The sequence below is a fragment of the Schistosoma haematobium genome, chromosome 1 (genome assembly GCF_000699445.3).
Source record: "Schistosoma haematobium chromosome 1, whole genome shotgun sequence".
In the NCBI taxonomy this organism is placed as follows: domain Eukaryota; kingdom Metazoa; phylum Platyhelminthes; class Trematoda; order Strigeidida; family Schistosomatidae; genus Schistosoma; species Schistosoma haematobium.
This window is the reverse complement of record NC_067196.1, coordinates 81,384,664-81,398,938: the sequence shown is the minus strand read 5'-3', so window position 1 is coordinate 81,398,938 and position 14,275 is coordinate 81,384,664. Positions and strand designations below refer to the sequence as shown.

Genomic DNA, 14,275 nt, shown 5'->3' with positions numbered 1-14,275 from the left:
CGAACCAGTTTCTGGTCTATGAGGAAATTAGGAAAAGACTTTGGGAGTGGATAGGACATACATTACAGAAATCACCAAACTACATCGAGAGGCAAGCCATAACTTGGAATCCTGAATGGAAACAGAAAGGGGGAAGACTAAAGAACACGCTGTGTCGAGATATGGAAAGGATGAATAGCAACTAGAAAGAACTGGAATGGATTGCTCAGGACAGAGTTGTACGGAGAGTGCTGGTGAGCGGTCTATGCTCCTTCACGAGGAGTATCAGGCGTAAGTAAGTAAGTAAGAATACTTTCAGACTGATTTTAAACTGAGAAATATTTCTTTCATAAAATAGGATATGGTTTTTATTGAATTTTTCTTGTCACTAGTATAGAATGTTATTAGTGTACTTTAGTTTGAAAAAATTGCCAAATTAAGTAGTTACCAAGTCCTTCATTTAAAACAAATAATATAAGAAATATTAGTTCATCAGGTGAATTTCAACTGCATTTATCATTTTCACCATTTTATATTACTTAAGTGCCTATATTACTATTTATCTATTATGGTCAACCATTTTGAAGAATACTATTTGTTTAAATCTTTTGACAAAGTTTTATTAGTTGATTCACTACTCAAAGATTTAGTTTAATAATTGAGTACAGGACAAAAGCTGCGATTAAGATGGTGGTTGGAGGTAGTCAACAGGAAACCCTAGACCCGGGTTTCGTGCTACTTGGCACTCGCCAGCAAGGTGTACCTGTAATCTTGAGGGAACTGGTGCTCCCTGATGGTTTCGATCCCGTGCCACCCAGCTTCACAGACAGAGACGCTACTACTGAGCTATCCCAGCTGCAACCGACATCCTGTAGGACTGAGATGTAATCACAATATCGAGTCACCTAGACTAGTGGCCACATTGCAACTTGATCGATAGCATTCGATCTGCACTAAAAAGGACTTGACACACATGACATTGATTACCACCCAGTGATCGATCAATTGTGATAAGCTGCGATTAAATTCATAATTAATTTTAATATAATATCAAATTGAAAAGAAATATTCATTCAATCATTCATTAAAAGAAAGAGTCATTCACAAATACAGTACGAAATTGTTCACTGACAATTCTAAATTACCAGAAATTGTTCATATTTGATAACAAAGAAACCTTAACTAACAGAACTTTATAAATAAGCACATACATTATCTACACTTCATATAAAATACAGATTGTAATTTCTTTTATTTACATGCTTTCAAGTCTCAATAAATACATTAAAACTGAATCAATTTCTCCTAATATAATAAATGGAATAGCTTTGTAAAGTAACTGTTATACAAATTCAATATATGTTTTTTCACAAGTGAACTTATTGCTTTAAACATCTGTTTAGATTGTTTTGTTCCCTTAAACATTTCGAATAGAGTATCTCATCTGGTGAAAGAGCAAATAATAATCATTTATTAACTAAATTTCACATGGATAAATTATGTTTCCATAATTATTTCAAATTCCCCGACCATTGTTACTACTTTAACGTGGTGGTCGGGCTTGCCTATCGTGATGAACCAATCGAGCTATACTGGCTGGAACAATCGTTCCTCAAGGTTCTACCATGCCAGACATATCAGTTGAAAAGCGGTAAGACTAAAAGCAACAAACCCAAGGTCTGAAGGCGAAGTCGTACTGCCGACTGTAGAGAGATGTGACGGCAGTAAGGTGCTCCCTTCAAACAACTAGCATGACAGTAATATTGCCTTCCCACAAAGTAGGGGTGGGGTTAGAAAAGGTCGGCCCTAACAATGCACACCTCGCCTTATCCCACAGATATCCGTCTCAGACGGTAATGTCTCAACAAGTACGGAGCTAACACGAAAACTACTCACATAAAAGTCGTGTGTGACCGACCTCAAGCAGTTGTCCCTTGGGCACTGCGGTTACACTCTCAGGTCACTAAGATCACCTCTAATCCAATTTCCATTTCAGTTACCTCCAGAAGAACCTTTTCACGGTGTGGGCAACGGGGAAGTGATAACCGCCCTCATACCTCCAACAACACTCAAGACTGACTGACCATTTTAAATTCCAATTTCAAATGATATTATGCTCGTTTAGAAGATAAATCATACATCTATGAGAATTATTGTTTTACTTCTGCTTCGATGGTGATTAGTATGAATAAAGTTTATATAAATAAAGAATAAAACAGGAAAAAAAACTATGGAAATGATCTCGTCATAAATACAATGTATACCCTTATTTATAAAATGTATTCATTTATTATTTGAACAAATTTATGCTGATAAGAATACATACATGTACCAGTCTATTCAAATAATGTATGCTAGTTTTATGAATTTTGTAGACTTACATTATATTCTATACAAAATGTATGTGAAAAGTATTTCCTTTGCTATATTTGAATATCAGAGAATGGTAAAAACAAAACAAAAAAAAATTATAACGAAGGGAAGAACTTGCTTATCAGTACTTCACTGACATCTCTGAATTGTAGTAGAATTCTATGAAAAAACACAATCAATTTGTATTATTCAAAATCAATGACCAAGAAATTACAACTTAATGCTTATAATTCAATTCCATATTAATGAATGACCAGAAATCATATGTATGTATGTATGTATAGCTCTCTCAAGTCAGAAACTGCAGCCTTCGATACCGTAGATTAAACTGGTTTTATTTATCGCTACTATGAATGAATTAAGCTTAGTCTAGAGTTACATTTTTTTTAAGCTTACATGATAAATTAAATGTAACTACATGTCTATAACAATGAATAATTTAAATAATCATTTTACAAAAAAAGTCATCATTTCTATGATTCGTTGAGTTTCTCTAACAAATACATGAAGTTGTAGTTTCATGTGATTCTATTAGGCTGAATATATTTCATCAATTGCCATTAAACAGGTAAGCTTAATATCAACCTATTTGTTTGTTAATTCGATTTATAACTAACTAAGCTACATATAAAATGTAGGAAGGTTGTAAAAAAAATTTTTTCGAATCAAGAATTCAGTACATCAATGAACAAGTTTTACAATCAAGAAAACTATATATAGACTACAGAAAACATTGGTCATACATCCGTTCAAAGTGTGAACCTTGACAAAACTATCGGTATTCAACTGAAAGGAATTAGAAACTTATGTTAAATGTTTAATTAAATTTCAATGATCCATTAGTTGAAATTAGTATATGAGAGAAATTTTTCTACCATTCGTTATTAATAAAATCAGTAATCATATCGCAATAACAATCACATCTATTAGTAAATATCGAACTTCATTCAAATAAAGTTTTACCAGCCTTTAAAAAACATTTATTAATGTCATATTTAATGTACCAAGAACATTTTATTCTCTCAATAATACAATCTACATGTATATTTGTGGTGTATGTTACTTATAACTGTCGATATAAGTAGTATGTAACACCAATCAAAAGTTGAATAGCTTACAGCAGAAAACTAAACAAAGATCGAATCAAATAAAACAAAATGGGAAATATAAATGAATTGTGAATTAGAGGAATCATAAAGGATGTAAATGATATTTGATGGTTTTCACAATTTCCCAAAGTACTCTGTAATCTTGTGTTATACAATTTAAGAAGGGTTTGTGGAGATTATAGAAATTTCACAGATTGAAATCATGAGTCAATTGAAGCTAGACCACCATGGAACAACTGGAAGCACAAGACGGCCGTTTCGTCCTAGTACAAAACTTCTCAGCAGTGCACATCCACGATCTCGCGCCCCGTGGGACTCGAACTCCGTTCCTACCAGTCTCGGGCCAGGTCCTTAATCAACTAGACCACTGAGCTGGCCGGCATCCAACGGTGTTAATGTCTAACTTCAACCAATCCACGAAGTTGCGCCACCGTACACCATTGTCTTCAGTGAGCTGCTATCTCACGACAGACCTGGTTGAACTCCACTGGTAACGGCTTCTCACTAGAACTCCAGGAGTATCTCTTGAAGTCAGTCACTAGTGAGTAGATGATTATTACCAGAAGGGGTTTTGTGGATATTTTAGAAATTTCACAGGTTGAAATCATAAGTCAATTAAAGCTAGACCACTATGGGAAACCTAGAAGCACTGTACGGCCATTTCGTCCTACTGTGGGACACCTAGACAGTGCGCATCCACGATCCCACCCTCCGCGAGATTCGAACTCAAGACCTATCAGTCTCATATATATAAATAAATTTAGAAATAATAAATTATAAATAAAGAAACTATGATGAAATACATTTAATATAGTGATTACCTAAAACATAAATATCCCTATTCGGGAAATAATACATACATAAATAACCAATAGTGTAGTTGTATACATTTATTTAATGCTTATTCTACATTAAGTTGACTTGATAAAAACAAAATGTAAACACATGTTTACAGATAGTACACTATAAAGAAAAAATAAGATAAGCAATGGAGTAAATCTTTTTCTACGTTACTTCTATTATCAAGATATAATGAATCGTCGTTATTTGTTTTTGTTTTTGGTTAAATCTAATCATAAATTACTGTTTACATTATTTAGGCTGAATAAGAAGTTCCTCATTTCACTAATATAGATTATCAATGAAAATGTTTTGTATGTTTCAGATGCTTTTCCTAGTCAAAGACAAAAACTTGATCTAGTTTGAATCTATTTTATCTTCTTTATCTATCTTTATCTATTTTCATTTAGTTATAAAAGAATTGTAACTCCGCCTGAAGTCCCTCCGGGGGCTATTGCCGGTCCTAAGCCCAGATAAAGGAGGAGGGTAGAAAACTAACTCGCTAAAAAAACGCTAACAAGAAAAAATTATTCAAACCTTTTATAAAAGAATTGTTATGTTCTAATGAACATAATTGTGATGGAATAAATGACTTGGATTCTGTTAAGAACTAAATCTGTGATAAAAAAAATACAGATTTCCTTTCAAAAAAATTCAAAAAATGATATGATCACTTTAATGATTATTAATACTAATATAATTATTTAAATTCATGAGTTAATTAAATCTAGACCACCATGGAAAACCTAGAAACATAGGTCGGTCGTTTCGTTCTAGTATGAAACTCTTCAGAAGTGTGCATTCACGATCCAATGCTTTCAGATTTTCCATGATGGTCTAGTTTCTATTGGCCCATGAATTCAACTGCTAAATTACTATAGTGTTCACAAACCCCTCCCTGAATATATGAAATCAATTACTTATAATAACTCAGTAGCTAAGTTGATAACGCGGTAGCGTTTGAAGTGAATGGTACTGGGTTTGAGTCCTAGAGTAAACATTAACTCTGAGATGCAGCTACATCCAGTTGACGAGTCCCAAAATGGGATGAAACGCACATCTTGGATTCTACTACCAGCCACTATTCATCTTTGCTTATTACTTATTATTGTTAATATACAAAATAAATAATAAATAAATAATAATATTAGATCAACTTAGTCATCAGTTTGTCTAAAACAATGAATTTGTTACATAATATTAAAGAACAACAAATATAAACATCATTCATTGTGTGTTTTCTTTGTCTTTAATTACACTATCGAATTTCATTTTAAAGTCAAGATTTTTTGATTTCAAGTATGTTGTTGATATAAAAAAACAAACTAAAACAAGATATTCATAATTTAAATAAACAGGACAGATTGGGTTGGAGAATGCTGGTCGGCGGCCTATGCTCCATTAAGGGTAACGAGCGTAAGTAAGTAAGTGAACAAATTAAATGAGAGGTTTTTTATGGTAAACTAATTTTAGAAAATCAGTAAAAGTCTTTTTTCTTCACGAAAAATTGTCCATTTATGTAAAACAATTTGATAATTTTAAAAAAAAACGATGTTTTAATCTTTATAATCAGAAAGGGGTTTTGTGGATATGATAGTAATTTAATAACCATTATATGCTCATTAGTGACGGTCTCCAAGAGGTGTTTTTTTGGTGTTCTAGTGAGAAGTAATGACTAGTCGAGTTCAACTGGGTCTGTTGTGAGATAGTAACTTACTGATGACAATGATGGACGGTGGTGTAACTTTGTGAATTGGTTGAAGTTAGACATTAACACCGTTGGATGCCGGCTCAGTGGTCTAATGGTTAAGCGCTCGCTCGAGAGACTGATAGGTCCTGGGTTTTAGTTGTTTTTTTAAAGTTTTTAATGGTATACTATTTGTTTATCGCGTAAATTAGCCTAATCTTTATAACTAACGATTATTCAACTCCTCACTAATCTACACACACAACTCTTCAAGATTGTGAATACAGGAAACTCAAGCTACGCAGTTAAAACCTTATCTTTAAACTGATTAATTTCCATCCAAAAGTTTACATTTCTGATTTTTGGATTTCCTATTTGATTTATTTATTTTAAAACAGCCAAATATTTGGTTATTTATTCATTTCATCAGAATTTTTAGAAGTCAAACGTTTTACTATGTATGTTTCAAGTTCCAAATTACTCATTCAAGTCGATCATAAACATAACATTGTTCTGTTTTGTTGGAACAAACTGTTTCAAAAAATCACATTCCCACTTATTCAGTATAAATGCAGTTAGAACAGAAAGTTGATTGTGAATGAAAATTATGGTTAATTTTTAAGAAAAATTTACGTTCAGTCTAAACAGGAAGGAACTACAAGAGATCTATTTATGAATTAGTTTTAAACTGTGTTTTTTTTCTAAGGATCATTTAGATCTGTTTGGGATCTCTGTTCTGTTCTGATTTTTATGCTCAAAACAAGATTGATATGATTTGTTGTGACATTAAGGCCGGTTTGTTATCACGTGATTTTTTCACCAATCAAAATACGACTTATTCAATCTTAGAACTGTGCCAAACCAATAACATTCAAGCGTTATGAACAGCCTAGCGTCCTTTATACGCTGACCCGTCCAATTGAGTCCAGAACACTAATATCAGCTTCCACTATACGAATCATTTATTTCAAACATACCTGGTTTATATATCAGCCAAACAGACGTCATCACACCATAAATAGGAAATAACATTTATATAAAATCAACCCAAACTGTGGCTGTGAACGTAGGAGACGGTAATCAATAAACTGAACATAACAAGGACAGTAAATCGTATAATAATAACCTATAGATCAAAATGAAGTTTATAATAAGAGGAATATAGATATACATAATCTAGTTACTGAATAGTTATACTATAAGAATATATATAGATAATATTAGTTCATTGATAATTCTCAGAAGTTACCTATAATTTAATCATCACTCGGAGATAACATAGTTGAATAAATTCAATTATTAAAATGATTAAAACAAATGAACAAAACATCAAAATTTTACATTCTAATTAAACTTTATTTCTAATCTTTTAACCAGATATAATGAACAAATGTCTTTTACATGAAAATAAGAAAACCATTAGTAAAATTTATACAAGACTATTTTTGTGTTTCATTTTTCGTCTATTGATGAGGATGAGGATGATGGTGATCTGTTTCACACTTTTATTAAACCATATTTTAAATAGTTTTGTAACCATGTGTTATCTCTATATTTTTTTTAGAAAATTTTCTTTCTTATGGTCAGTAAAAAGATTAACAGTTGTTCATTAAGAAAATAATAGATAATAAGAAATCATTGAAGTTTCTAAAACCAGAAATAAAAAAATAAATTTGTGAAAATTTATGTAAAATCACTTACAGAATAGAAAAGTAGTTAGTTAGATACACACAATATATATATATAACACAATATAAATGAGCAGATAATTGTTATCAGAAGGGGTTTTGTGAAGATTTTAGTAGTTTCCATAGTTGAAATCATGAGTAAATTGAAGTTAGACCACCATGAAAATCCTGGAAGCATTGAACGGCCATTTCTTCCTAGTATGGGACTGCTCAGCAGTGTGCATCCACTAATTTCGATTGACTCATGATTTCAACTATTGAAATTAATAAAATCTTCACAAAACACCTGATAATAATCATCTGCTCTTTAGTGACTGGTTTCAAGAGGCATTTCCTGGAGTTCTAGTGAGAAGCAGTGACCAATGGAGTTCAACCAGGTCTGTTGTGAGATATCAACTCACTGAAGACGATGGTGGATGTCACTCAATTTCGTGGATTGGTTGGAGCTAGACAATAACACCGTTGGATTCCAGTTCAGTAGTCTAGTAGTTAAGCTTTCACTCGCGAGACTAATAGGTCCTGCGTTCGAATCTCACAGGGCGCGGAATCGTGAATGCGCACTGCTGAGGAGTCCCACAGTAGGACGAAGTGGCCATCCAGTGCTTCCAGGTTTTCCATGATAGTTTAGTTTCAATCGACTTATAGTTTCAACAATATAAGTGTTATTTATAAGTTAAATATACCAGTTAGTTCTGACTATTACTTTTTTGTATTTTAAAAGCAGGTTACATTTAACTTTAGTGTTAGTTAAATTTTATTCAGAAGTATGATTATTAATTAATTTAACTTGTCACTATAATTAGTTAGATATCAAAAATTTAGCTATCATAGATATGTTGTACATTTAGTGATATTGTAATGGCTTTGCTTCGTTAATCGATTACCTCGTTAACCGTTATGATATAGATCTCAGTGATGATTAGAATCAGAAGCCCATGAGAAGCGACAACTACAGTTTATTAGCGGATAGCGCAGATCACAAATCTATAAGCACATCAAACGAATTTGAAATAAAGAGGTGAATATGTATATGCGAACAAATAAAGAGAAAAATATATAGTCAAATCGCTTAAGGGCACAGAAAGGCAAAGCAAGGACTAATAATAGGATTTGAGTACATATATAAATGGGGAAGAGGATGAATCATCGAGTGATATTTAAGCAATCAACATTTTAACTAGAGTCTGTCATGTGATCTAGTGATTATAACAGTACAAAGAAATAGACAAATTGTTACTACTCAAATAACATTGTCTGTTAAGTAAGGTAATAAAAGAGCATAACTCAAAATTAACCATAATCGGAATTGGCTGTAGGATTATTGCTATAATAGATCAAGCGCTTCGAATAAGATATTACTCTACAGATTTAGTGCAATTGATAAAAAAACTCGACCACCACAAATAATTGGCTTTAGTAAAATTCTGATTATATATATGAAGGGTTTTGTAACACAAATATTATAAACAACATCTTACATGCCAAAAATGTGAAAAACGGTATCAATATTGTGAGGAAACAATACAGATAGTAGAAAATATCTGCTATTACATTAGACAGTTTATCGAATCCTTTACGTTTCTTTGCTAAAAATTTATTGACCTATAATAATTACCCCCAAAATTCACCTTGAACCAGTAAAAATTTCGTCAGATCTTATATTCAGTGACTATTTTCAGTAAATCAGCAAACGAATGCGTTTATAATAAAAAAATTATTTTTTGTTTTATCTTTCGTACTATTTATAATTGTCGGTTATTTATTTACTCTGATGAAGTGGCTTGTATTAAGTCACGAAACGTTAGAAATACAATTTTTTTCACTCATTGTGATATAACAACATCGTGGGTGCGCATTATTGAGGAGTCTTACAATAGGACGAAACGGCCATCCAGTGATTCCAGATTTTTCATGTTGATCTCTCTTTAATTGACTCATCATCTCAACTATTGAAAAATATATTCAATAATAACTCTTTACCGGGATCGTGGATGCGCACTGCTGAGGAGTCCCATACCAGGACGAAACGGCCGTCCAGTGCTTCCAGGTTTTCAATGGTGGTCTAGCTTCAACTGACTCATGATTTCAAAAAAACTGTGAAATTTCTAAAAATTCTCCACAAAACCCATTCTTTACCTAATACTTAATTTATTTAAAACTATCAAGTCTAACTTTGATATGGATACCTGTAGAATACATGTATACTATTACATTTACGTTTATATTAATCAGAATGTTTCTTTGATGACGTGATTTTTATATAATTCAATATTGTTATACATTCCTTGATTACCACGACGTGCAATGCTAACTGGTGTTGGAGATGGTTGGAAGAAAGTTAGGGGCGGCCAAACCAAAACGTGGCATCAGTGCTTGAAGACACGAATTTCTAGTCTGAGCCATGTTGGTAGATGCAGACTACTTGGTTGGGATCCGCGGGACTATCGTAGCCAATGGTTGTAGACTTTTGGTGATATGACTCAGAACCGACCACAATGGAGTCGGTGTATACACTCTCTGTCTTCCCTTAAACTATGGGATTAAAATCGCTTCATATCTTTCTTTCTTGGAACTAATTCTTTCTTCCTGTACTATCTTCTTATTGCAATCTTTCTTTTACATATTACCACCTCTGAATTAACTACTTTTATGAATCCGGTGTCCATCTTGCTGTGCTAATGAGGTATGGCAAGTTGGACCGATGCATATATGTGCCTGGTCCTACGTTTTAGCTGACTGACTGACTGATATATTTCTTGAAAAAGGTGAACTTTTGTATACTGAAAAACTGTGAAGTTTTTCAATCAATTTTTTTAGTTTGTCTTAGAAGAATTCAATTAAATTAATCAAGAAGAAACATCAGCATATATATCAAAAATAGATGAATTGAATTTTGATAGTTTTTTGTTAACTAAATCATTTGTAAGAGAGAACAAAGAAAAAGGACGTATCTTCCCTTATACAGTATTAACTAAAAAATCTACTTATCTCCAAATAATAATAAATGTTAGTAAGTACGGTACTTCAAAGGATATAAGATTAATATTATTTAATTAGAAATAAACAAAGTGCCAACAACAAGAACAACGACAACTAAAACGTTAAGACATCCAAAAACAAAACACATCACAATTAAGGTTTATGAAATTATTTTTTATTAAAATACAAACCATTAAAATGTCAGAATAGCGGCAAATTAACAAATTATTTTCACCTAAATCTAGATATAAATTATGAAAATAATTAAAAGAAAACATGTACGGAAATGATACTTGAAGAACTACTACAACCTGTATCAAGAAGATATAAGTATTTATAAATAGTTTCCTAAGCAAGTTACTCAATATGCGTTGGCAGAATACCATCAGGAACAACCTACTGTTGGAGAGAAGAAACCAGCTTCCAGCTGAAGAGGAAATTAGGAAAAGATTATGGAAATGGATAGGACATACATTGAAGAAATCATCAAACTGCATCACGATAAAAGCCCTAACTTGGGATTTTGAAGGGAATCGGAAAAGAGAAAGACCAAAGAACACACTGTGTCGAGAATTGGAAGCAGACATGGAAAGGATGAATAATAACTGGAAAGAATTGGCAAGGATTGCACTGGATAGTGTTGGATGGAGATTGCCGATGGTCGACCTATGCTCCTTCATGAGGAGTAACAGGCGTAAGTAAGTAAAAAGAAAACAACTTGAAGCTGACAGTGTATATACATAAACAAGAATAAATATTTTCACATAGTATTTTCGCAATTAAGATATTAACGTACAATGTTTATTAATTATGAATCAGTTGATATACAAGTATAATTTATTGAAAAAATTCGATGAAAGACATTGTTGATCATAAACCAGCGAAGAGATAATGTTAACAGACGAATAGGCATAAGCTGTTTTGATTGAGATCATGAATCGATTAATATTAAACCACCATTGAGAACCTGGAAGCACTGGATGGCTGTTTTGTCCTAGTATGGGTCTCTTCAGCAGTGCGCACCTACGATCCTGCTCGCGGAGTTAACACCGTTAGATACACGTTTAAATAAGCATTCTCGCACGAAACCAAAAGTCCTGGGATTGAATCTCGAATGCGGGACCATAGATGTGTACTGCGGAAGAGTCTCATACTAAAACGAAACAGTCGTTCAGTGCTTCTAGGTTTTCAGTGGTGGTCTAACATTGATCAATTCATGATCTCAATCAAAACTCAACAATCTCCACAACCCTATACTGATAAGTTAGCTGTTTTGTTAAATTTTGAACCTCTTAACAACCTCTTAATAACTTACCATGAGCACCACCAATATAAAATATTTTAAAGCATAGCTACTAAGTCAGAAACTAGTAGGAAATAGATGATCTTTAAGACGATAAGAGTTTTTAATAAACACTATTAACGAAGTGTAGAACATTTTATTGACAGAAACTAAATGAACGTGGAGTGAAAACAGTCAGAACTGGAACAATATTATTATTCATTTGAACGCCTTTTATATGTTCAGTAATAAAGAATAAACAGAAATTCTTCACCTACCATTCATTTGGGCTGAATGTCTAGTATTTATTAAGCTTAAAATACACCATTGACAATAGATTCAAACGCTTTATATTCACAAATATAAGAAGATACAAAGTCAAGTTTGTACAGTTTTATCGCAGTTCATTTATCACTAAGCATTAGCCAACGTCATGTTTACCTAGTCCTTTGATGTCAATGGAGTTCTACCGTTCAATTTTCAATGTAGCCACTAGTCTAACTGACTCAACTTCCTATTGATTATGTCGAGTGGTCAGGCAGCTGGGGATAATCAGCAGGATCTTGGACCCAGGTTTCTAGTTAGCTGACAACAGTCAGTGAAGTCCAGGGTTTTCTACCAATAACCTATGACAATCTAACATTCTTATCCATTTTCGAATATTATAGGGAATTAATGACCATAAGGATATCAAAATATTATAAAAGGTGCTTTTCTTATAATTTTTGTGCTGAATGTTAAAAATTAAAACTAAGTGTTGATGTCATTATATACCATTCCTTTTAACTATACAAGGTGCAGTTAACCCAATTTGCTTGCTAGATTTTCTATACATACCAAACTTTTGATGGGTATATCTGTGCATGTTGCAAACCAAACAGATTATTCCTAGAAGTTAAAAGGACAAATTTTTTGTTAGTTCATTTTTCCTTTTTTATATATTATGCAACGTATCAACTGCTTTGATCTCACTTGGCATTGTTTGGCTTGTATCTTCCTATTAAGGTTTAAAACTGCAATTGATCAGTCTGTTATTGGCATATGTGCATACTGTGCGTATGCCTCGATATTGCCTTAATTCATCATTGCTTACAAAAATTACTTTTATTGTTATTATTCCTCGTTCTTCCAATACTCAATGTCAGTTTATAATCAATATGTCATTATATAATTATTACATAAGGTATATAGTATCAGAAGGGGTTTGGTGGAGATTTTAGGAATTTCAATAGTTGAGATCATGAGTTAATTGAAGCTAGGCCACCATAGAAAACCCGAAAGCACTGGATGAACATTTCTTCCTATTGTGAGACTCCTCAGCAGTGCGCTCGCGTGCGAGACTGCTAGGTCTTGTGTTCGAATCCCCGAAGTGGGATCATGGATGCGCACTGCTGAGGATCCACGTACTAGGACAAAAGGTCTGTCCAATGCTTCCAGGTTTTTCCTGGCTGTGTAGCTTCAATCGACTCATGATCTCAATTATTGAAACAACATATTCATTTCTCTCGATCCATTCCTTCCTTATTTACCAAATATTAAGATGAGAATTTTGATTAAATTCTTTTTTAGACTTAACATTAAAACAGTATATGTATGCAGAACACATATTGAAACAAACAACAAACTAATTTGAATGGAATACATGTACCAATAAAATAGATCAAATGTTAAATCTATCATATTTTATCATAAATCCTCAAAATGTTTACATCTTATTCAGTATTAATCAACTGTTATTTGCCTACATTATCATTCAAACAATAATCAGCCTTTGATTTAAAATGAAAACCATCAAATACATCTATAAATTAAAGATGATTGTTAGATAAATAAGATTTGCATTAATTCATTAGGCCATAGAACAAAACTAATGGAAATTAATTTATCCACTATATCAGAAGAGGTTTTGTGAATATTACAGCAATTTTAATAGTTGTGATCATGAGTCAATTGAAGCTAGATCACCATGGAAAACCTAGAAGCACTGGACGACCGTTTCGTCCTATTGTTGGACTCCTCAACAGTGCACATCCACGAATTCGTCTTACGAGATTCGAACCATTATATACTTTAAAGAGTAAATTGAATTACCTAGACAATATAAAAATTTAAATTAATCAGCCAAATATATATATCTATATATTTCACATAAGCCTATCATATTGACAGACCATATCAAGTATACTTTCAGTTAAACTTGTTGTAACTTGTATACATATACATTTATTATATTCAACTTTTATTGATAATACATCCAGAATAATTTACTTCATTGAATATTTTATTATAATAACATTGTAATGAGTATAAAAATAGAAACTTAATATAAGTTTTACAG

At 32.5% G+C, this 14,275-nt stretch overlaps 2 protein-coding genes across 2 annotated transcripts in view; one reads left to right on the top strand and one right to left on the bottom strand.

Moving 5' to 3' along the window:
• WC2_3 (blue light receptor) overlaps positions 1-14,275 on the bottom strand; it is a 71,670-nt gene that overhangs the window by 34,007 nt on the left and 23,388 nt on the right. The gene's annotated exons all lie outside the window — the stretch shown is intronic.
• On the top strand, positions 39-14,205 carry MS3_00002255 (uncharacterized protein). Its single transcript, XM_051209827.1, has 2 exons — positions 39-278; positions 10,901-14,205. Exon 2 carries the CDS (start codon positions 11,022-11,024, stop codon positions 11,355-11,357), a length of 336 nt encoding a protein of 111 aa, XP_051075290.1. The 5' UTR covers positions 39-278; positions 10,901-11,021; the 3' UTR covers positions 11,358-14,205.

Bases quoted from the DNA above. Each gene is read 5' to 3' on its own strand.
- MS3_00002255 (XM_051209827.1), top strand. From the start codon at position 11,022: ATGCGTTGGCAGAATACCATCAGGAACAACCTACTGTTGGAGAGAAGA.